This window comes from Atractosteus spatula, chromosome 17, assembly GCF_055471065.1.
Source record: "Atractosteus spatula isolate fAtrSpa1 chromosome 17, fAtrSpa1.hap1, whole genome shotgun sequence".
NCBI classification, from domain to species: domain Eukaryota; kingdom Metazoa; phylum Chordata; class Actinopteri; order Semionotiformes; family Lepisosteidae; genus Atractosteus; species Atractosteus spatula.
Window position 1 is genome coordinate 3,693,097 of NC_142722.1, and position 23,109 is coordinate 3,716,205.

The 23,109-nt window shown below is 53.4% G+C and overlaps 1 protein-coding gene across 1 annotated transcript in view; it reads left to right on the top strand.

Moving 5' to 3' along the window:
• Positions 1–4,925: 4,925 nt before the first annotated feature.
• The window catches only part of sppl3 (signal peptide peptidase 3), a 30,951-nt gene continuing 12,767 nt past the window's right edge, over positions 4,926–23,109 (top strand). Inside the window, exons 1-5 of the mRNA XM_088935271.1 lie at positions 4,926–5,437; positions 20,359–20,436; positions 20,759–20,850; positions 20,937–21,056; positions 21,188–21,266. Of these exons, the coding sequence (XP_088791397.1) occupies positions 5,415–5,437; positions 20,359–20,436; positions 20,759–20,850; positions 20,937–21,056; positions 21,188–21,266 (392 nt within the window). The 5' untranslated portion in view covers positions 4,926–5,414. The remainder of the gene's footprint in view (positions 5,438–20,358; positions 20,437–20,758; positions 20,851–20,936; positions 21,057–21,187; positions 21,267–23,109) is intronic.

The window sequence follows — 23,109 nt, forward strand, 5'->3', positions numbered from 1 at the left end:
CAAATCACAACTGATATACACATTTTTTTAAAGTGAATATTTTAATGACGAGGGAATGGTCTTTTTTTACTGGTGGAAGAAGTCAGAAAAAAAAATGCAATGACAAAGAAAGAAAAATATGTTAACTATTATTGCAAATGACTCCTTTGTCTCCCACTGCTCTCCCCTTGATCTAGGCCTCTCTGAGCACTTAGCCATTCTCTTCAATCTGGAATTACCTGTTTCTAACACCTCCCCCCCACGCTCTGTAAATTTCCGCAACTGGCAATCAATTGATCACCCAAGGTTTGCAAATTCTGTTCTGTCCTCCTTATCTTGTTTCTCTTCCTCTGACCCTCTAGAGGACAAAGTATGGTTACTTGACAGTGCTCTTTTATCTACCCTCGACACCTTTGCTCCTTTAAAAACTCGAACCATCTCTTTCTCTCGCCCTGCCCCCTGGTACAACGACCATCTGCGATCCATGAAGGCAGCCTCTCGCAAACTTGAGCGTAGGTGGCGTCTTTCTGGCCTAAATGTACATTATCAGGCTTGGGGAGGTTACTTGTCTGAATATAAGGTTACAATAGAGTCTGCTAGATCCACCTACTTCTCTCACATCATTGAAAATCACCAAAACAACCCCAGACATCTTTTCTCCACCATCAACAGACTGCTCAAGCCAAACTGCTCTACCACATTACCTGCCTCATCGCAACTCTGCAACACATTCTTAGATTTCTTTAGTTCTAAGATTGACAACATCCGGCATCACATTCTCTCCACTACACATATCTTTTCCATACCTCCTCCCTCCTCATCCAACTTCTCTGGTTCCCGTCTCTCCAGCTTCTCTCTTCTTGACTCAGCATCCCTCAATAAACTAGTTACACACATGAAACCCACCACATCTATTTTAGATCCCATTCCCACCACTCTGTTCCAGTCCTGTTTCTCTTCTCTCTGTCCCATTGTCCTCAATATTATAAATGAATCCATGAGCACTGGTGTTGTACCAACGGTCCTCAAAACTGCTGCCATCACCCCCGTGTCAAAAAAGCCTAACATGGCTCTCGACAATCTTAACAATTTTCACCCCATCTCCAACTTACCCTTTCTTGCAAAAATTCTAGAACGTGCTATCACACTTCAGTTACATAACCACCTCATGACAAACAACCTTTTCGAACCCCTCCAATCTGGCTTCCGTCAACTTCACAGCACAGAAACCGCCCTAGTCAAAGTCACCAACGATCTCCTAATAGCTTCTGATTCTGGTTCTCTTTCCATACTCATCCTTCTTGATCTCAGTGCTGCTTTTGACACTGTTGACCATAACATCCTACTTTCTCGTCTTGAGACTGTCTCTGGAGTTTCTGACACTGCTCTCAAATGGGTCAAGTCTTACCTCACTGATCGCTGTCACTTTGTCTCTCTCAATGGGTACAGGTCTGAAATTGGTCTTTTTAAGTCTGGTGTTCCTCAAGGCTCAATACTGGGCCCCTTGCTCTTCAGCATTTACATATTTCCACTTGGTCAGCTTTTAAGATCACATGGACTCAGCTTTCATTTCTACGCTGACGATACTCAAATATACATCCATACCAAACCTGACACTGATGTAGCTGTCTCTATTTTATCTCATTGCGTCTCTGACATGAAAATTTGGAGGACTCAAAACTTCCTTCATCTTAACTGCGACAAGACTGAAGTCATGCTTATCGGCACCCCCCATCAATTTCATAAAGCCAGTCCTGTAACCCTATCTGTAGATGGTTCTGTACTTGAGCTTCAATCTAAATTGAAAAACCTTGGGGTTATATTCTATTCTGGCTTAACATTCGACCCACATGTGCAGCATACTGTCAAAACATATTTTTTTCACCTCAGAAATATCGCTAGACTATGTCCTATGCTATCCCTAACTGTGGCTGAAAAGCTGATCAACACATTTCTGTTCTCTTGAATTGACTACTCTAATGCTCTACTCGCTGGGGTATATAAATCTACTTTGAACAAACTGCAGTATGTCCAAAATTCAGCAGCCAGAAACCTGACCAGGTCTAGTGCAAATGATCACATTACTCCTATCCTGGAGTCCTTGCACTGGCTTCCGGTCAAATTCCGCGTTGACTTTAAAATCCTCATGCTCACCTATAAGGCTCTGCATGGCTTGGCACCTCAGTACCTGTCTGAACTACTATCGCCCTACTCCCCACCTCGCAACCTCCGCTCCTCTAACTCTGGTCTCCTATCTGTCCCCCAAGCCCGTCTACACTGTATGGGTGACAGGGCCTTCTCCTGTTATGCTCCCGAGCTCTGGAACTCTCTGCCCAAGGATATCAGAGAATCACCTTCTCTAAACTCCTTCAAATCCAGACTCAAAACCTTCTTTTTTAGAAAAGCCTTTTTTTAACTGGTTCTGTTCTTCACCCCTCTGCTTTTCTTAGTACCTCCATCCACGGTCTCTTCTGTATATTGTAATTGTGTTTTATCTTGTGTATTCTTTTTATTTATTGTTGTTGTCGTTCTGTAAAGCGCTTTGAGACCCCACCTTTAAAGGTGCTATATAAAATAAAGTTTTTTATTATTATTATTATTATTATTATTATTATATAAGTCTTCATATCCACGAAACACTACAGGACACAGAGGTCATTTGAGTAATTGCGTGAGTCATGAAAGAACTTTCGTGCACCTGGAATAGTTTAGGATTTCCACAGCAGGGAGGGTACAGACCTCTGCTACCGAACGAACATTTTGATGACAAATGTTCATCTTACAAGATGTGTGAACTGCTTTGCTGCAGCTGCTGTTTAGCAGGATGACGAGTGGGAACACTTCTGAAGACCTTTCTATGGAAGCGCTGCCTGGCCAGATCAGTGAATTGAGAGAGGGAGAGAGGATGCAGACAGGTGGAAGGGAGACTGTCTGTTAAAAACAGCCAAGACAGTGCCATAAAAATACATTCAAAGGAAAATAATCAGTGGAAACAATTAGACTGGAGTGGATTCTGCTGGGTTGTTCCTTGGAGGAAGAAGCAGGGAAACAAAAAGTAGCAGATTTTACTAGCAAGAAGTGAAGCGAACACTAACACGAGCACTAGGGGCTCTCATAAAGGAGACCGATTGGGAGTCTGACTGAAGAGCAGCCCGATCTAGTTTGAGTGACAGGTTGAGAGCTCGTGGGAATGCTGCTGTTGGCCCCGGTCCCAGCACGAGCATGACACATACAGTACTACCCATGGTCTGTAATTGGGATTGAACACGTCTGCAAAGCACTTGAATTAGAAAGAACAGAGGTCCTGGTACAGACCCAATGGTACTCCGCTAATTCCACCACCCCAGTTTGGCTCTGGCCCCTGATATGTACTCTCTGTTTTCTGTTCAATAGCACTTCTCAGTACAAACACACACATTTCCATGAGTTCCTACGGCCTGTAATCTGAGAATTAATCTTTAATGAAGAACTTTATCTAAAGCCTTGTGAAAATCTTAACACATCATGTACTCCCTATAAGTGTCTCTTACAACTGTTGGTTATGTACATGACCAGCTCTGTCTCCTGTCCCTTCACTCACTATGAACCCATGACCAGCGGTGTCTCCTGTCCCTTCACTCACTATGAACCCATGACCAGCAGTGTCTCTCCTGTCCCTTCATTCACTCGAACCCATGACCAGCGGTGTCTCCTGTCCCTTCACTCACTATGAACCCATGACCAGCAGTGTCTCTCCTGTCCCTTCATTCACTCGAACCCATGACCAGCGGTGTCTCCTGTCCCTTCACTCACTATGAACCCATGACCAGCGGTGTCTCCTGTCCCTTCACTCACTATGAACCCATGACCAGCGGTGTCTCCTGTCCCTTCACTCACTATGAACCCATGACCAGCAGTGTCTCCTGTCCCTTCACTCACTCGAACCCATGACCAGCAGTGTCTTCTGTCCCCTCGCTCTGAGACGCTGTCCCTGGAGTGGACTGCATGTCCTGCACTGAAGCGTCGATGTAAAACACTGGGCAGTGCCGAGCTCTTCCCTGATGTCCAGGAGCCCCTCGGAGGGTGGTCTGCTTGTAGGTGTGCAGACCGTTCTGCTTTGGTGTCTTTTGGACCTCACACCAACCGAACACCCCCTGTGGAAAGGCGCTATATAATTGTGACTTATTGAATTCAGTTTCCTGAACTTTACCGACACACTGCCCCACGATTACAGTGAAGAGCTGGATCGATCGCTCCATGTTCAGACCAACTGCAAGTTCAGAAGTTTAGAAACACCAGCCCTCTGCACGAGCCTGCTTGTGTCTGCTCTGCTTTGTGCTTGGTGTTGTGTCCTCCTGAACTAGGTCATCCTTGCAGAAACTGTAGGCTCAGGGCTCAGCCACGCAGCACAGAATATTCTCTTCCAGCAGCACAGAGAGAATGTGAACCGGTCAGGAACTGCAGAGGAGGAAGATCGGCTTCGGTTTCAGATCGGTTTATCTGAAACTATAAACAGAAAAGAACGAAAAAGGAAGAAACTCCCCAGATTCATGACCTTCGCTGGGGTTCAGTGATTCTGTGCATTTAGTTGACAGTGGCTCTTTCAGTTACTGTCAATACAGCTGGACACTTGTTCAAATGTTTATTTCTAGATCATTTACGGCGAGTTCTTCCTGAACAAGGGAGGAACCGACCCGTTTATCTCCGTGCTGAACACGGAGCCCCTGTTTTCAGTCCTATACAGACACACAGGACAGGACGCGAAACGGACTTCAGCTGTGTGCAAATCTACAAGCAGGGTTCTGGGCTCACTTTCATTACCATCCTAATGAAAAACAGAGTGAACTACCGCAGTGTGCAGGATTAATACTGTAGGTGTTTTATGTGGTTCCTGTTCAACTGCACAACACAGAGAGAAACCACATCACGGACACGCTGCCGTCAGCGACGGGCGCGCCCCCGCAGCTGTTGTGCTGCTCTCTGAAGAACGAAGAGGGCGACAGGCGCGCTCCCCGTGCGCGTCCACCCCGCTACCTCTCGGCCATTGAAAACAAAGCTCTCTGCGCGGCTCCCATTACAGCCGAAGCTCTGGGTGCGACAGATTCCCAAAGTAACCCCGAGCAGTGACCGTTCAACATGGATCTACATTGGTGCTAGAAGCCCAGCACCTCGGGGCCTGCCTGGAGGCGAACAGACTGCAGGACACTCCCGAAATTCACAGAGAAAAGGGTTATTTTCCGGAGGAGGAGGGGGGACGGGTGTTATTATAATCGTCGCTCCGCGGTTGAAGGCGAGAGATCCACCGCCATGTTGTTGTCGAGGAGCAGCGGGCAGTGAGGAGCGACCCCGGGATCAAGCTCGTGTTTTGGGGGTCAGAAGACGGCTCTCATCCTGCCCTCCCCGTGAGAGAAGGGAGCCCAGTTTCGCGCTGCGGTCGGAGCCCAGCTTGTGGCGACATGGCGGAGCAGGGCTACTCCTGGTGAGTGCGCAGATCGCCGGCCCCGCTCCGGGGGTGTCGTGTGGGGGTGGGCTGCGCACTCGGGGTCCCGGGGCCCGGGGCGAGCGGCGGGCTGGGCGGCTGTCCCGGGACACGGGTTGGTGCCGGGGGTCCCGGCGGCGAGCCCACCTGTGCGTGTGTGTGTGGGGGGGTGAGCTGCCCCCTACCTGTGTGAGGTCACTGGCCGGGGTGACGGGGGGTAACCCCACGGTCGCCCCGGGGTTCGGCGCCCGCGCGCTTCCGGCTGCGGGGTACCGGCCACAGCCGCCGGGGGGCCCTGGCGGAGCGGGGATCCCCGCCGCGGTGCGGGACCCGAGAGCGCGTCGCGCCCCGGGCCTGCGGGTGTGGGGTGCGTGGGGTGCGGGTACCGAGCAGCGGCTCCGCCAGCCTGCGCGCAGTGCGGGGGGGACGGGGGCCGGTGCCGCGGGCCGTCTGGTCCTCGGCGCAGAGTAGCAAACGGCGCCGTGTCTTGGAGCTCTGACGCCGGGTGACGGCGGATAGCAGAACCGGAGGCTCGGTTCGTGGTGCATGACGTACAGGGACCCGGCTGGAGGTTGTGTGTGGGGGGGGGTTGGGCCCTGTAGACCTAGCGACAGCCTCTCGGTATGTTTTTGATTGTGTTCGGTGCTGGTTCTAGTTCAGCTAATTTCACACGTTCAGTGGTCCCCTGTGTGAGACCGTCCTTCCTGTTCTGATGTGCTGTGTCCTTGTGTGGGACAGCGCAGCTCGGACCGGACCGGGCCAGCCGTGGTGAGGACAGCTGTTGAAGAGCAGGCAGGAGTCTGCGTGAAGTGTGACTGTTGGACCTTACAGGCGAGAGGAGACAGTCGGGGCATCTGGGCTGGGTGGCCTCCAGTTCCCAATTGATCTGGGCAGCTCCTCCAGTCCTTTCTTATACTCTTATTCAGGGTATCTTATATAAAAAAAGAGGCTGGGCGGCTTGTTCCATACTCCTGCACCTCTATGCGTAAAGAAGAGCTTTGTGTTCTCAATTTTAAACGCGCTACTCTGTAGTTCCTACTTGTGGCCCATAGTTTGCTTGTTCGGAAGGAGTCTGCTGGCTTGCTTGTGAGGATTTGTATCGAATCTCCCTGTACTTTTCGCTGTGCAGGACGATCGAGTTTTAGTTCCTTTATCCTGTGTTTCAGATCTGGGGTCATATCTGTGCTCTGCTCTGGTCCGGAGTATTAATGTAAACACGAGGAGCCTCTTCAGCTCAGTGTTTCCCATCGTGTATCTGTAGTGTGTTTTCTCTCCTGCGAGTAAACTCCGCACTTGTCTGCTGTAAATGTCATCTGCCAGGAGATTGTTCAGTCCTGAATCTGGTCCCAGTCTTTCTGAATGTCTGTGCAGACTCTGCAGTGTTTGCTAAGTGCCCCAGTTTGATATCATTTGCACACTTGATTAGTTTACCAACTGTCCCAGAACTGGGATCATTGGTCTAAATTGGGAAGTGGTCCAGGTACAGACTCCTGTGGTACTACACTAACTCCACCATCCCAGATCCAGGAATCTTTTATATCTGTTAATGCCATCTTAATCCAAGGGAATGCAGTACCTTGACCAACTAACGCCTGAAATGGAATAACAACTTTTTTATCAAAGATCTTCTGAAAATGTGTGTGTGTGTTAGTGCTCTTGTTTAAATCACTCAAACAATTTAATCCAGACTTGCCTTTACAAATGTTCTAAACCCATACTGACTGTTTCCTAGAATCCTGTTGCCACTCAGGATCCTCTGGTTCAGTTCTCATTATAGATTCCACAGCAGTGTGAGTAACAGACATGAGTCTCACTGGTCTGGAGTGACTGGGGTCAGTGGGCCCAGGTGTCCAGTGTGTGAGTAACAGACATGAGTCTCACTGGTCTGGAGTGACTGGGGTCAGTGGGCCCAGGTGTCCAGTGTGTGAGTAACAGACATGAGTCTCGCTGGTCTGGAGTGACTGGGGTCAGTGGGCCCAGGTGTCCAGTGTGTCAGTAACAGACATGAGTCTCGCTGGTCTGGAGTGACTGGGGTCAGTGGGCCCAGGTGTCCAGTGTGTCAGTAACAGACATGAGTCTCGCTGGTCTGGAGTGACTGGGGTCAGTGGGCCCAGGTGTCCAGTGTGTGAGTAACAGACATGAGTCTCGCTGGTCTGGAGTGACTGGGGTCAGTGGGCCCAGGTGTCCAGTGTGTGAGTAACAGACATGAGTCTCGCTGGTCTGGAGTGACTGGGGTCAGTGGGCCCAGGTGTCCAGTGTGTCAGTAACAGACATGAGTCTCGCTGGTCTGGAGTGACTGGGGTCAGTGGGCCCAGGTGTCCAGTGTGTCAGTAACAGACATGAGTCTCGCTGGTCTGGAGTGACTGGGGTCAGTGGGCCCAGGTGTCCAGTGTGTGAGTAACAGACATGAGTCTCGCTGGTCTGGAGTGACTGGGGTCAGTGGGCCCAGGTGTCCAGTGTGTGAGTAACAGACATGAGTCTCGCTGGTCTGGAGTGACTGGGGTCAGTGGGCCCAGGTGTCCAGTGTGTCAGTAACAGACATGAGTCTCGCTGGTCTGGAGTGACTGGGGTCAGTGGGCCCAGGTGTCCAGTGTGTCAGTAACAGACATGAGTCTCGCTGGTCTGGAGTGACTGGGGTCAGTGGGCCCAGGTGTCCAGTGTGTCAGTAACAGACATGAGTCTCGCTGGTCTGGAGTGACTGGGGTCAGTGGGCCCAGGTGTCCAGTGTGTCAGTAACAGACATGAGTCTCGCTGGTCTGGAGTGACTGGGGTCAGTGGGCCCAGGTGTCCAGTGTGTCAGTAACAGACATGAGTCTCGCTGGTCTGGAGTGACAGGGGTCAGTGGGCCCAGGTGTCCAGTGTGTCAGTAACAGACATGAGTCTCGCTGGTCTGGAGTGACTGGGGTCAGTGGGCCCAGGTGTCCAGTGTGTGAGTAACAGACATGAGTCTCGCTGGTCTGGAGTGACTGGGGTCAGTGGGCCCAGGTGTCCAGTGTGTGAGTAACAGACATGAGTCTCGCTGGTCTGGAGTGACTGGGGTCAGTGGGCCCAGGTGTCCAGTGTGTCAGTAACAGACATGAGTCTCGCTGGTCTGGAGTGACTGGGGTCAGTGGGCCCAGGTGTCCAGTGTGTCAGTAACAGACATGAGTCTCGCTGGTCTGGAGTGACTGGGGTCAGTGGGCCCAGGTGTCCAGTGTGTCAGTAACAGACATGAGTCTCGCTGGTCTGGAGTGACAGGGGTCAGTGGGCCCAGGTGTCCAGTGTGTCAGTAACAGACATGAATCTCGCTGGTCTGGAGTGACAGGGGTCAGTGGGCCCAGGTGTCCAGTGTGTCAGTAACAGACATGAGTCTCGCTGGTCTGGAGTGACTGGGGTCAGTGGGCCCAGGTGTCCAGTGTGTGAGTAACAGACATGAGTCTCGCTGGTCTGGAGTGACTGGGGTCAGTGGGCCCAGGTGTCCAGTGTGTGAGTAACAGACATGAGTCTCGCTGGTCTGGAGTGACTGGGATCAGTGGGCCGAGGTGTCCAGTGTGTCAGTAACAGACATGAGTCTCGCTGGTCTGGAGTGACTGGGGTCAGTGGGCCCAGGTGTCCAGTGTGTGAGTAACAGACATGAGTCTCGCTGGTCTGGAGTGACTGGGGTCAGTGGGCCCAGGTGTCCAGTGTGTGAGTAACAGACATGAGTCTCGCTGGTCTGGAGTGACTGGGGTCAGTGGGCCCAGGTGTCCAGTGTGTCAGTAACAGACATGAGTCTCGCTGGTCTGGAGTGACTGGGGTCAGTGGGCCCAGGTGTCCAGTGTGTCAGTAACAGACATGAGTCTCGCTGGTCTGGAGTGACTGGGGTCAGTGGGCCCAGGTGTCCAGTGTGTGAGTAACAGACATGAGTCTCGCTGGTCTGGAGTGACTGGGGTCAATGTCCAGTAACAGACATTAGACATGTTTTCTTTCTCCTTGTATTTCTAACAGATGTATAAACCGCTTTTGTTTTGTTCGGTCTCTCTTGACCGTTTGTAAAGATCAGAGAGACTGGAGAGAAAACCTGTGTTGCTCTTTTCCAGTAGTGTGTTTCTGTTGGAGAGTCTCTTTCTGCTGTACCGGGTCAGAACCACAGCTGTCTGATCCAGCCCAGGGTTTACAGTACACATCTCTTACACACATTGTGGTGCTGCAGCAGAAACCCAGAGTTAATACTGTCTTCCCTCCACATGCCTGCCTTAGTATTGGGTTGGAAGCCTACAAACCCCAGCACCTGCTTCTATCTCTGGTACTGGAGTTCCCAGGGGTCACAGTAAGACCTGAAGTGGACTGGACAGCTCTGCAGCAGGAGTCTACTGTAGTCCTGTTCAGCTGTGAGGAGAAAAAGTACTGTACTCAGTGCAGTATGAGTTTCACAAGCGCATCTTGTTGGGTTGTAATAATAATAATTTTATTATTATTCTTCCTTACATTTATATAGCTCTTTTCTGGACACTCCACTCAAAGCGCTTTACAGGTAATGGGGATCCCCTCCACTGCCACCAGTGTGCAGCCCCACCTGGATGATGCGCCAGTCCGCTCCCCACACACCAGCTCTCAGTGGGGAGGAGAGCAGAGTGATGAAGCCAGTTCATAGATGGGGATTATTAGGAGGCCATGACTGGTAAAGGCCAGGGGGTAATGTGGCCAGGACGCTGGGGTTACATCCCTACTATTTTTCAGAAATACCTGGGATTTTAAGTGACCACAGAGAGTCAGGACCATGGTTTTCCGCATCATCTGAAAATAGATGCTCAGAAACACAACTCCGGCAGTTATCAGCCCTCACTCTTCAGAAAGCCCAGACGAGACCCAGGCCGTCTCCGCGGGCTGAGCAGCCTGTATAATTGCAGGGCCTGGGACTCCGGGCCGGAGACGGGGCGTGTGGGCACAATTACAGGCCCTGCGTGTTTGTTGTTCTCCTCCGTGTCGCCACCCTTCGGAGCGCAGCCAAGGTGTCTTCAGGAAGCCGGGAGACAGGAAATTACAGTAGGGACACGCTGCAGCTGGGGAGACGCCTCGAACCCGGGACTGTGCCTGCGCTAGACTGACCGGGGCGGTGCTTTACTGTCGGAGTGCTGTCTTTGTGGATATAATCCTTCAAGGAAACGAATTGGACTCCTGATGCCCATGTCCGGTCCACTCCAGGCTGTGGTGTGAGCTGCAGTCTGTGGGTAGCAGACATCTTTGTACAAATTGCATTGATGAAACAGTTTTGAAATATTCCTTTGTGGTACAATGGTTTTGAGGAAATCTGCACAGCAGGCTTGGAGTCTTCAGGTCCTGTACAGGAGGCCTGGAGTGGATCAGTCTGCCGTACACCAGGAGTGTGGTCTGGGTTGGGAAATTCTGTGTGATTTAATGCGCCTGATTAAGCATCGCAGTTCTGTGAGGAAAGCATCCCAACATGCAACAGAAGAATGTTGAGCTCTGCTCTCTCCTGCCTCCCCTGTGTGCACAGGAGTTCAGGGTGCCGCCCTGCTGTCTGCCCCAGAAAATCTCCGGGGATATTCTTGCCCAAAAAGCTGGATAAAGGAAGCTCCTGACCTCCCCGAGCTCCACTCCCGTTGCTCCCTGAGCCTTCAGATTCCTCTTTCTCCCATACAGCCTCGTCCAGGCTGGCCGTGCTCCTGCCAAGTGGGGATCAGGGACTGGGGTGCCTCTCTGTGCTCTCTGGGCCCGATTGCTGTGAGGCTCAGACACACCCAGAGCTCAGCGGGTGATCTGAAGCTGCGGTTCATGTGCCTCCCTGCTGCGGCTCCCTGTGGGTCCCAGAATGAAACTTGAACCCTCCATCGGTGCCTGCGTGTCGTTTGTGCTGTCTGGGCTCTTCTTTCAGTGCCCAGCGTGAGGCCCCAGACCTGGGGACACCCCCAGAGACCCGGCTCTCTGTCCTCCGTCCTTCTGTTCCTGGGCTGTAGATTCATCTCCAACCCCAGTCCCATCCGATAAGATTTTTATTGTCCCCTGACGGAAATGTTTATGGACACGCAGCACTGCTATACATTTAAATAGAATGCAAACCAAAAAAAAAAGAAAAACATTGCACATTATTCTATTACAAAAAATAAGAAAAACATTGTTCATCACTCTATTACACATGTAGAACACTTAACAACAACATGTATGTAAGAGGTAAAAATGTTTATCCTTGACATTTGCGTTGATGGCTTTAATGGACAGTGGAACAAGGGAATGTTTGTATCCGTTTGACTTATATTTGGGAACCCTAAAACCTTGCCAGAAGGAAGAAGCTGATATTCCAAATTAAGGATGTGGGAAGGATCCGATATAATTTTTCCTGCCTGTTTGAATAGGGATTTTTCAAAGATTGTCTGCAGGGAGGGGTGCTGTTTCACTCCCATGACCTTCAAAGCTGTCTGGAAGAGGCGGGAGATTTGCGATTTTAAATGAACTGATAGATTACCAAACCACACTGTAATACCATAACTGATAATGCTCTCGAATACAGTAAGGTAAAAGAGTAGCATTAATTCCTGTCGAACCCCCAACACTCTTGGTCTTCGCAGGAAATATAAGCGCTGCTGCTCCACATGAGTAGTCCAGCACAGGTGACTGTCTGTGTGTACACCTAAGTACTTATATGAATCAGCCTGAGTGATAGCTGGCCGCACAGAGCTGACAGGCATGTAACTGCAGCCCGGGTGTGTGTCCTGACTGGGCCATGACCCAGATTGTGGGTTCAAGCCAGAGTCAGGTGCAGGGTGGGCTGGCCCTGTGGTCGCGGGTTCGAGCCTGGGTCGAGATGGTCCCTCCCGCAGTGTCCTGGGAGATTCCAGGTTTGTGGTTCTCCTCCAGTTGGATCAGAATCTCCAGTAGGGGCGCGTGCTGTGCTGTGCGTGCTGTATCGTGTGAAGAGAAAGTGAACCCACAGCTTCCGAAGTGCTGTAGTGTGTGAAGTGCTACCTGCCAGTAATGTAACCTGATTGAATGTTATTAGTTACTTTGCACCGCAGGCGTGGTAGTAATGCACTTGGCAAGCCGTTTGTGTTCAGCGCCTGTCATGCAGGTGTGGCTGTGTTTGAAGTTGCTGTGTATTATCTGTTAACAGACCAAACATGACTCTCTCAGCTCTCCTCAGCAGGCAGAGCAGCAGGGCAGCTGGTGGGTTTTAAACGCGGTCTCTGCAGTTTGACACCCCTGGTCTCTGCCTCTGTCGGGGTGCACTGGTCCTCAGTGAGGTTCTTTCACACCCCAGAGGCACATTCCTCATGTCCAGCTCACGTGTCTGAGGGCGAGAGGCGAGGAGCAGAGGGCGTGGGGGAGCAAATAACTGTCTGTGCGTGGATTCAGGGGAGTGTGAGAGGAGAGGGACAGCAGTGTCTCTAGCAGTGTCTCCAGTCCAGTCAGGAGTGTCTCAGTGTGTGAATTCAGGGGAGTGTGAGAGGAGAGGGACAGCAGTGTCTCTAGCAGTGTCTCCAGTCCAGTCAGGAGTGTCTCAGTGTGTGAATTCAGGGGAGTGTGAGAGGAGAGGGACAGCAGTGTCTCCAGCAGTGTCTCCAGTCCAGTCAGGAGTGTCAGTGTGTGAATTCAGGGGGAGTGTGAGAGGAGAGGGACAGCAGTGTCTCTAGCAGTGTCTCCAGTCCAGTCAGGAATGTGTCAGTGTGTGAAGTCAGGGGGAGTGTGAGAGGAGAGGGACAGCAGTGTCTCCAGTCCAGTCAGGAGTGTGTCAGTGTGTGAATTCAGGGGAGTGTGAGAGGAGAGGGACAGCAGTGTCTCTAGCAGTGTCTCCAGTCCAGTCAGGAGTGTGTCAGTGTGTGAATTCAGGGGAGTGTGAGAGGAGAGGGACAGCAGTGTCTTGATTGCGAAAAAGCAGCCCTGCAGGGCCTGGCGAGGGCAGTGCTCAGATCCCTTCACTGTGTGTGCTGTGATACAGGGGGATGAGTGTTACGGTTTTTCTCTTGCTCTCTGGCTGCCAGTGGAGAAGTTTCTGCTCTGCATTTCCCAGGGTCCGACCTGCAGGGCCTGCCTGCGCAGACAGCAGACCCCCAGGGAGGAGGCTGTGTTGTCGGGTTCGGGCTGCCGAGAGATTTCCGAGAGATTTCCACCAGGACAGCGCTAGAGAGACAGGCTGCGTCCCGTGCCCTGCTCTCTCGCCCTCTCTTCCCGAGACCTGTGGGATCTGGCCCCCCTCTCTCCGTCTCTCGGTGTTTGTCCTCTCTCCCCCTCCTTCCTCGGCAGGATGGTGTCTCTGACATGTGGCAACAAGCCATGAAGACTGGTCCCGCCAGACACAGGCACAGGCTCTCCAGTTGGGCTGTACCTGCGGTCGGGCACACAGCCAGTCCACAGCCACACTTTCCTGTTGCAGATCTCAAACCACATAACTCCCAGTGCGCAGCAGTCTGATCCACTCCAGGTGTGACAGCGCTGTCAGACTCCCAGTGCGCAGCAGCCTGATCCACTCCAGGTGTGACAGTGCTGTCGGTCGACTCCCAGTGCGCAGCAGTCTGATCCACTCCAGGTGTGACAGTGCTGTCGGTCGACTCCCAGTGCGCAGCAGTCTGATCCACTCCAGGTGTGACAGTGCTGTCGGTCGACTCCCAGTGCGCAGCAGTCTGATCCACTCCAGGTGTGACAGTGCTGTCAGTTGGACTCCCAGTACGCAGCAGTCTGATCGACTCCAGGTGTGACAGTGCTGTCAGACTCCCAGTGCGCAGCAGTCTGATCCACTCCAGGTGTGACAGTGCTGTCGGTCGACTCCCAGTGCGCAGCAGTCTGATCCACTCCAGGTGTGACAGTGCGGTCAGTCGGACTCCCAGTGCGCAGCAGCCTGATCCACTCCAGGTGTGACAGCGCTGTCAGTCGGACTCCCAGTGCGCAGCAGTCTGATCCACTCCAGGTGTGACAGCGCTGTCAGTCGGACACCCAGTGCGCAGTAGTCTGATCCACTCCAGGTGTGACAGTGCTGTCAGACTCCCAGTGCGCAGCAGTCTGATCCACTCCAGGTGTGACAGTGCTGTCAGACTCCCAGTGCACAGAAGTCTGATCCACTCCCTCCAGGTGTGACAGTGCTGTCAGTCGGACTCCCAGTGGGCAGCAGTCTGATCCACTCCAGGTGTGACAGTGCTGTCAGTCGGACTCCCAGTGCGCAGCACTCTGATCCACTCCAGGTGTGACAGTGCTGTCAGACTCCCAGTGCGCAGCAGCCTGATCCACTCCAGGTGTGACAGTGCTGTCAGTCGGACTCCCAGTGCGTAGCAGCCTGATCCACTCCAGGTGTGACAGTGCTGTCAGTCGGACTCCCAGTGCGCAGCAGCCTGATCCACTCCAGGTGTGACAGTGCTGTCAGACTCCCAGTGCGCAGCAGTCTGATCCACTCCCTCCAGGTGTGACAGTGCTGTCAGACTCCCAGTGGGAAGCAGTCTGATCCACTCCAGGTGTGACAGTGCTGTCAGTCGGACTCCCAGTGCGCAGCAGTCTGATCCACTCCAGGTGTGACAGTGCTGTCAGACTCCCAGTGCGCAGCAGTCTGATCCACTCCAGGTGTGACAGTGCTGTCAGACTCCCAGTGCGCAGCCCTCTGATTCACTCCAGGTGTGACAGTGCTGTCGGTCGACTCCCAGTGCGCAGCAGTCTGATCCACTCCAGGTGTGACAGTGCTGTCAGTCGGACTCCCAGTGCACAGCAGTCTGATCCACTCCAGGTGTGACAGTGCTGTCAGTCGGACTCCCAGTGCGCAGCAGTCTGATCCACTCCAGGTGTGACAGTGTTGTCAGTCGGACTCCCAGTGCGTAGCAGCCTGATCCACTCCAGGTGTGACAGTGCTGTCAGTCGGACTCCCAGTGCGCAGCAGTCTGATCCACTTCAGGTGTGACAGTGCTGTCAGACTCCCAGTGCGCAGCAGTCTGATCCACTCCAGGTGTGACAGTGCTGTCAGACTCCCAGTGCGCAGCGGTCTGATCCACTCCCTCCAGGTGTGACAGTGCTGTCAGTCGGACTCCCAGTGCGCAGCAGTCTGATCCACTCCAGGTGTGACAGTGCTGTCAGTCGGACTCCCAGTGCGCAGCACTCTGATCCACTCCAGGTGTGACAGCGCTGTCAGTCGGACTCACAGTGCGCAGCAGTCTGATCCACTTCAGGTGTGACAGTGCTGTCAGACTCCCAGTGCGCAGCAGTCTGATCCACTCCAGGTGTGACAGTGCTGTCAGACTCCCAGTGCGCAGCGGTCTGATCCACTCCCTCCAGGTGTGACAGTGCTGTCAGTCGGACTCCCAGTGCGCAGCAGTCTGATCCACTCCAGGTGTGACAGTGCTGTCAGTCGGACTCCCAGTGCGCAGCAGTCTGATCCAATCCAGGTGTGACAGCGCTGTCAGTCGGACTCCCAGTGCGCAGCACTCTGATCCACTCCAGGTGTGACAGCGCTGTCAGTCGGACTCCCAGTGCGCAGCAGTCTGATCCATTCCAGGTGTGACAGTGCTGTCAGACTCCCAGTGCACAGAAGTCTGATCCACTCCCTCCAGGTGTGACAGTGCTGTCAGTCGGACTCCCAGTGCGCAGCGGTCTGATCCACTCCAGGTGTGACAGTGCTGTCAGTCGGACTCCCAGTGCGCAGCAGTCTGATCCACTCCAGGTGTGACAGTGCTGTCAGTCGGACTCCCAGTGCGCAGCACTCTGATCCACTCCAGGTGTGACAGTGCTGTCAGAGTCCCAGTGCACAGAAGTGTGATCCACTCCCTCCAGGTGTGACAGTGCTGTCAGTCGGACTCCCAGTGCGCAGCAGTCTGATCCACTCCAGGTGTGACAGTGCTGTCAGTCGGACTCCCAGTGCGCAGCAGTCTGATCCACTCCAGGTGTGACAGTGCTGTCAGTCGGACTCCCAGTGCGCAGCACTCTGATCCACTCCAGGTGTGACAGTGCTGTCAGAGTCCCAGTGCACAGAAGTGTGATCCACTCCCTCCAGGTGTGACAGTGCTGTCAGTCGGACTCCCAGTGCGCAGCAGTCTGATCCACTCCAGGTGTGACAGTGCTGTCAGTCGGACTCCCAGTGCGCAGCAGTCTGATCCACTCCAGGTGTGACAGTGCTGTCAGTCGGACTCCCAGTGCGCAGCACTCTGATCCACTCCAGGTGTGACAGCGCTGACAGTCGGACTCCCAGTGCGCAGCAGCCTGATCCACTCCAGGTGTGACAGTGCTGTCAGTCGGACTCCCAGTGCGTAGCAGCCTGATCCACTCCAGGTGTGACAGTGCTGTCAGTCGGACTCCCAGTGCGCAGCAGTCTGATCCACTCCAGGTGTGACAGTGCTGTCAGACTCCCAGTGCGCAGCAGTCTGATCCACTCCCTCCAGGTGTGACAGTGCTGTCAGACTCCCAGTGGGAAGCAGTCTGATCCACTCCAGGTGTGACAGTGCTGTCAGTCGGACTCCCAGTGCGCAGCAGTCTGATCCACTCCAGGTGTGACAGTGCTGTCAGACTCCCAGTGCGCAGCAGTCTGATCCACTCCAGGTGTGACAGTGCTGTCAGACTCCCAGTGCGCAGCCCTCTGATTCACTCCAGGTGTGACAGTGCTGTCGGTCGACTCCCAGTGCGCAGCAGTCTGATCCACTCCAGGTGTGACAGTGCTGTCAGTCGGACTCCCAGTGCACAGCAGTCTGATCCACTCCAGGTGTGACAGTGCTGTCAGTCGGACTCCCAGTGCGCAGCAGTTTGATCCACTCCAGGTGTGACAGTGCTGTCAGTCGGACTCCCAGTGCGTAGCAGCCTGATCCACTCCAGGTGTGACAGTGCTGTCAGTCGGACTCCCAGTGCGCAGCAGTCTGATCCACTTCAGGTGTGACAGTGCTGTCAGACTCCCAGTGCGCAGCAGTCTGATCCACTCCAGGTGTGACAGTGCTGTCAGACTCCCAGTGCGCAGTGGTCTGATCCACTCCCTCCAGGTGTGACAGTGCTGTCAGTCGGACTCCCAGTGCGCAGCGGTCTGATCCACTCCAGGTGTGACAGTGCTGTCAGTCGGACTCCCAGTGCGCAGCACTCTGATCCACTCCAGGTGTGACAGCGCTGTCAGTCGGACTCACAGTGCGCAGCAGTCTGATCCACTTCAGGTGTGACAGTGCTGTCAGACTCCCAGTGCGCAGCAGTCTGATCCACTCCAGGTGTGACAGTGCTGTCAGACTCCCAGTGCGCAGCGGTCTGATCCACTCCCTCCAGGTGTGACAGTGTTGTCAGTCGGACTCCCAGTGCGCAGCAGTCTGATCCACTCCAGGTGTGACAGTGCTGTCAGTCGGACTCCCAGTGCGCAGCAGTCTGATCCAATCCAGGTGTGACAGCGCTGTCAGTCGGACTCCCAGTGCGCAGCACTCTGATCCACTCCAGGTGTGACAGCGCTGTCAGTCGGACTCCCAGTGCGCAGCACTCTGATCCACTCCAGGTGTGACAGCGCTGTCAGTCGGACTCCCAGTGCGCAGCAGTCTGATCCATTCCAGGTGTGACAGTGCTGTCAGACTCCCAGTGCACAGAAGTCTGATCCACTCCCTCCAGGTGTGACAGTGCTGTCAGTCGGACTCCCAGTGGGCAGCAGTCTGATCCACTCCAGGTGTGACAGTGCTGTCAGTCGGACTCCCAGTGCGCAGCAGTCTGATCCACTCCAGGTGTGACAGTGCTGTCAGTCGGACTCCCAGTGCGCAGCACTCTGATCCACTCCAGGTGTGACAGTGCTCTCAGACTCCCAGTGCGCAGCAGCCTGATCCACTCCAGGTGTGACAGTGCTGTCAGTCGGACTCCCAGTGCGCAGCAGTCTGATCCACTCCAGGTGTGACAGTGCTGTCAGTCGGACTCCCAGTGCGCAGCAGTCTGATCCACTCCAGGTGTGACAGTGCTGTCAGACTCCCAGTGCGCAGCGGTCTGATCCACTCCCTCCAGGTGTGACAGTGCTGTCAGTCGGACTCCCAGTGCGCAGCAGTCTGATCCACTCCAGGTGTGACAGTGCTGTCAGACTCCCAGTGCGCAGCAGTCTGATCCACTCCCTCCAGGTGTGACAGTGCTGTCAGACTCCCAGTGCGCAGCAGTCTGATCCACTCCAGGTGTGACTTTGCTGTCAGTCGGACTCCCAGTGTGGAGCAGTCTGATCCACTCCAGGTGTGACAGTGCTGTCAGTCGGACTCCCAGTGCGCAGCAGTCTGATCCACTCCAGGTGTGACAGTGCTGTCCGACTCCCAGTGCGCAGCAGTCTGATCCACTCCAGGTGTGACAGTGCTGTCAGAGTCCCAGTGCACAGAAGTGTGATCCACTCCCTTCAGGTGTGACAGTGCTGTCAGTCGGACTCCCAGTGCGCAGCAGTCTGATCCACTCCAGGTGTGACAGTGCTGTCAGTCGGACTCCCAGTGCGCAGCAGTCTGATCCACTCCAGGTGTGACAGTGCTGTCAGTCGGACTCCCAGTGCGCAGCACTCTGATCCACTCCAGGTGTGACAGTGCTGTCAGACTCCCAGTGCGCAGCAGCCTTATCCACTCCAGGTGTGACAGTGCTGTCAGTCGGACTCCCAGTGCGTAGCAGCCTGATCCACTCCAGGTGTGACAGTGCTGTCAGTCGGACTCCCAGTGCGCAGCAGTCTGATCCACTCCAGGTGTGACAGTGCTGTCAGACTCCCAGTGCGCAGCAGTTTGATCCACTCCCTCCAGGTGTGACGGTGCTGTCAGACCCAGTGCGCAGCAGTCTGATTCAATCCAGGTGTGACAGTGCTGGTAGTCGGACTCCCAGTGGGCAGCAGTCTGATCCACTCCAGGTGTGACAGTGCTGTCAGTCGGACTCCCAGTGGGCAGCAGTCTGATCCACTCCAGGTGTGACAGTGCTGGTAGTCGGACTCCCAGTGGGCAGCAGTCTGATCCACTCCAGGTGTGACAGTGCTGTCAGACTCCCAGTGCGCAGCAGTCTGATCCACTCCCTCCAGGTGTGACAGTGCTGTCAGACTCCCAGTGCGCAGCAGTCTGATCCACTCCAGGTGTGACAGTGCTGTCAGTCGGACTCCCAGTGTGCAGCAGTGTGTGTGCGAGAGGGATTGGTATGTGTGCACACTGCGCAGGCTGGTGTATGTGTGTCTCTGCGTTTGCTCTGTAATGCGTGTCCAGATACTGTGGACCTGCCTGTAGTGGGTGTGGACTGTGTGGCATCACCACAGCCTCTGAATCTGAAGATAAGAACACAGCAGGCTTTGTATTTGCAGCACAGATTGAGTTTCATTCCTGAGATCTGCAGATCTGATTACGATGATAGGAGTGCAGGTGTGAGGTTGGAGACGAGTGCTGACTTTCGTATAGGACTGGTTACGTCTGTGGGAATAGAGAGAGGCGCGTGTGACCTGTACCAGGGCTGTGACGCTCATCTGTGGTTTGTTCCAACACAGGTAGTCAAGTAGCCAGATGAGCTGAATTGTTTCTTAAGGGCTTCTACTATTGCATACTCCTTATTCTTCTTAAACGGTGCAGTTACCCGTGTCTTCCCTCCCAGCCTGCTGAGAGAACTATGTAACTGAGCTTGCCTGGAACACTAGCCCTGCGGACCTGAGTCTAACAGCCCTGACCTGTGCGAGTGCTGACCCCTGCTGGACATTTTGAGAACTGAAGCTACACAATTCACAGAGACACTGGCCAAAGCCTGACTCTGCATAGATGAACAGAACCATTTTGCAACTTATCGATACACAGCAGGCTGAAACAGTACCTGTCTGGCTTTAAAGTACTAAGGTTTAGGAAATGGATTTGTCTGGGTCCTTGCTTACCACAGTTTATGCAATATCCACTCTGACCTGTGTGTGTGTCCTGGGCTGGTGTCCTGTCTGACGTATGTGTGTCCGTCCTGGGATGGGCTGGTGTCCAGTCTGTCCTGTGTGTGTCTGTCCTGGGATGGGCTGGTGTCCAATCTGACCTGTGTGTATCTCTCTTTCTCCATAGGGCCTATTCCCTCGTTGACTCCAGCCAGGTCTCCACCTTCCTCATCTCCATCCTCCTCATCGTCTACGGCAGTTTCAGGTGAGGTGCTGTGGAGCTGTTAGACTGTCCCATTCGGGAGGCTCTGAATCTGGGAGTGTCCAGTTTGCGCTGTGCAGTAGCTCTGGCCTGTGAGACCACTGTACTGCCTTGTGTTAGCTCTTTTCTGGACACTCCACTCCCAGGCGCTTTACAGGTAATGGGGATCCCACTACCTCCACCAGTGTGCAGCCCCACCTGGTGGATGACAGCAGCCAGAGTGTGCCAGAACGCTCCCCACACACCAGCTCTCAGGCCAGTTCATGGCAAGAGGCGCGGTGTCTGTTTCCTGCCCATGCCCACTGACCACAGTGTCCGTCTGCAGGTCCCTCAACATGGACTTCGAGAACCAGGACAAGGACAAGGATGGCAACACACCGGCCGCCGGCTCCTTCAACAACAACAACCCCAACAACAGTGAGTCTCCGCGGCACTGGAGCTGTCGCAGTGACGCTGCGCCTGTGCGTCCAGCGCTGTAACTCCGGTCTGTCCCTGTCCGGCAGGTATTCAGACGATCGACTCGACGCAGGCGCTGTTCCTGCCCATCGGGGCGTCCGTCTCCCTGCTTGTCATGTTTTTCTTCTTCGACTCGGTCCAGGTCGTCTTCACCATCTGCACCGCAGGTAAGAATGACTGCCGTGATGCGCTGACTCCCCGGCAAAATCCACCCCTCCCCGTGACGGAGGCGCTGGCCGCCCCCCGTGATCCCAAAGGCCTGTGCTCTTACACCGTGTCTGTCTGTCTGTCTCCGCAGTGCTGGCAACGATCGCCTTCGCCTTCCTGCTGCTGCCGATGTGTCAGTACCTGACCCGGCCCTGCTCCCCGCAGAACAAGTGAGAGCTCTCTCCCCCCCATCTCCTGTCTCTCTCTCTCTCTCTCTCCTGTCTCCAATCATAAAAATATTTACATATAAACATATGGAGCATGACGGGAGATCACACACTGGGTTGCCAGTTCAACTGAGTTCCCTCCTCCCTCTCCCAGTAGGATTGGGACCCGTTGTGATTCTGGCAGGTGTGGGAACCTGGATTAGACCTGGGATTAGATTTCTGAATTTAGGGAAGAATGTTTGTCTAATCCCAGAGTATCTGTCACAGTGCAGTAGGAAGTGCACCTCTGTCTCTATTTCTCCCCGCTGGCAGTGGGAGCACAGCCTGTCCTCTCTGGGCAGCCAGGTCTGCCTGTGTCGCCCAGTTTCTATGGCCATGCTGTGGTCACTGAGCCTGTACTTTGTCAGGGTCTGTTTCTTTTTGCTGTTTCTTATCTTGGTCAAATATTTGGCTAGTGTGTATTGTCTGTTTAGGGTTCTGTAACATTCCAGTTTATGTTGTGTTTGTGTGTGTGTGTCCCAGTGTGTGAGATATTGCCGTTTGATCTGTGCTATGATGTGGTTGAGTCTGAGTTGTGGTGCTCTAGCAGTGCTGTCCTGAGACTGGCTGGTGTCGGCATGGCTTGTGTCAGTGAGCCTGAGGACCAGCTGGCTCAGGGGGCTCTGTTTTGGGCTCAGCTCTTGGCTCAGCAGGGCTTTGTGAACTTGAACTTGAACTTTATTGCCATATATATAACCCTATACATGTACTGGTACAATGGAATTCTTACTTACAGAAAGTCTCTCGACTTGTAAAACAAGTGTAAAAACACAAAGTGCAGACAGTGCATCAAGACAATATACAAACAAACTGTAGACAATGTACAAGTACACATGTAGACAGTTTGAATGTAAACAATATAGATGTGTAAACAATGACTGGAGATGTGCAATAAATAAGAAATCATAATGAGGTAGATGGTGTAGCTGTGGTCCGAGGGGGATGGCTAAATGTGTTCGCCAATCTCACTGCTTGTGGATAATTGCTATTGAAGAATCTGGTGATAAGTGTGCAAATGCTCTTGTATCTCTTGCCTGCTGAGGGCAATGGGGTGAAGAGCTCATGCCTGGGGTGGTGACTGTCCTCTGTGATGGCCAGAATTCTACCACGGCAGCGGTCCTCATAGAGCTGTTTAATCTCATTGAGACCACAGCCGATGATCTTCTGGGCCATATTGACCATTCTCTGCAGTGCCTTTCTCTCTCGAGAAGAGGTGTTGCCGTACCACACGGTGATCCCATTGGTGAGGACTCTCTCGATGGTGCAGTGGTAGAAGTTCACCAACACGGGTACTGGCATCCCCCATCGCTTGAGGCACCTCAGGAAATAAAGGCGCTGCTGAGCCTTCTTCAAGATAATGTCCACGTTCACAGTCCAGGTTAGATCATTAGAAATGTGAATTCCCAAAAACCTAAAACTGGTGACTGTTTCCACTTCCGCTCCATCAATACTGAGTGGGCTGTGAGTGTGTGGCCTGTGTCTCCAAAAGTCCACTATTAGCTCTTTCGTTTTATTTACGTTCAAGTCCAGGTTATTGTTATGACACCACCTAAGCAGCTGTACGACTTCATCCCTGTAAGTGGACTCGTCATCATCGCTGACCAGGCCTATTATAGTGGTGTCATCTGCAAACTTAATGATGCAGTTGTCGCTGTGTCTTGCTGTGCAGTTGTGAGTGAACAGGGAGTACAACCTTGGACTCAGACAGCAGCCTTGTGGGGTTCCAGTGCTCAGGGTGAGTGGTGTTGATGTTTTATTACCTATCCACACCACCTGTGGTCTCTCGATAAGAAAGTCCAGCAGCCAG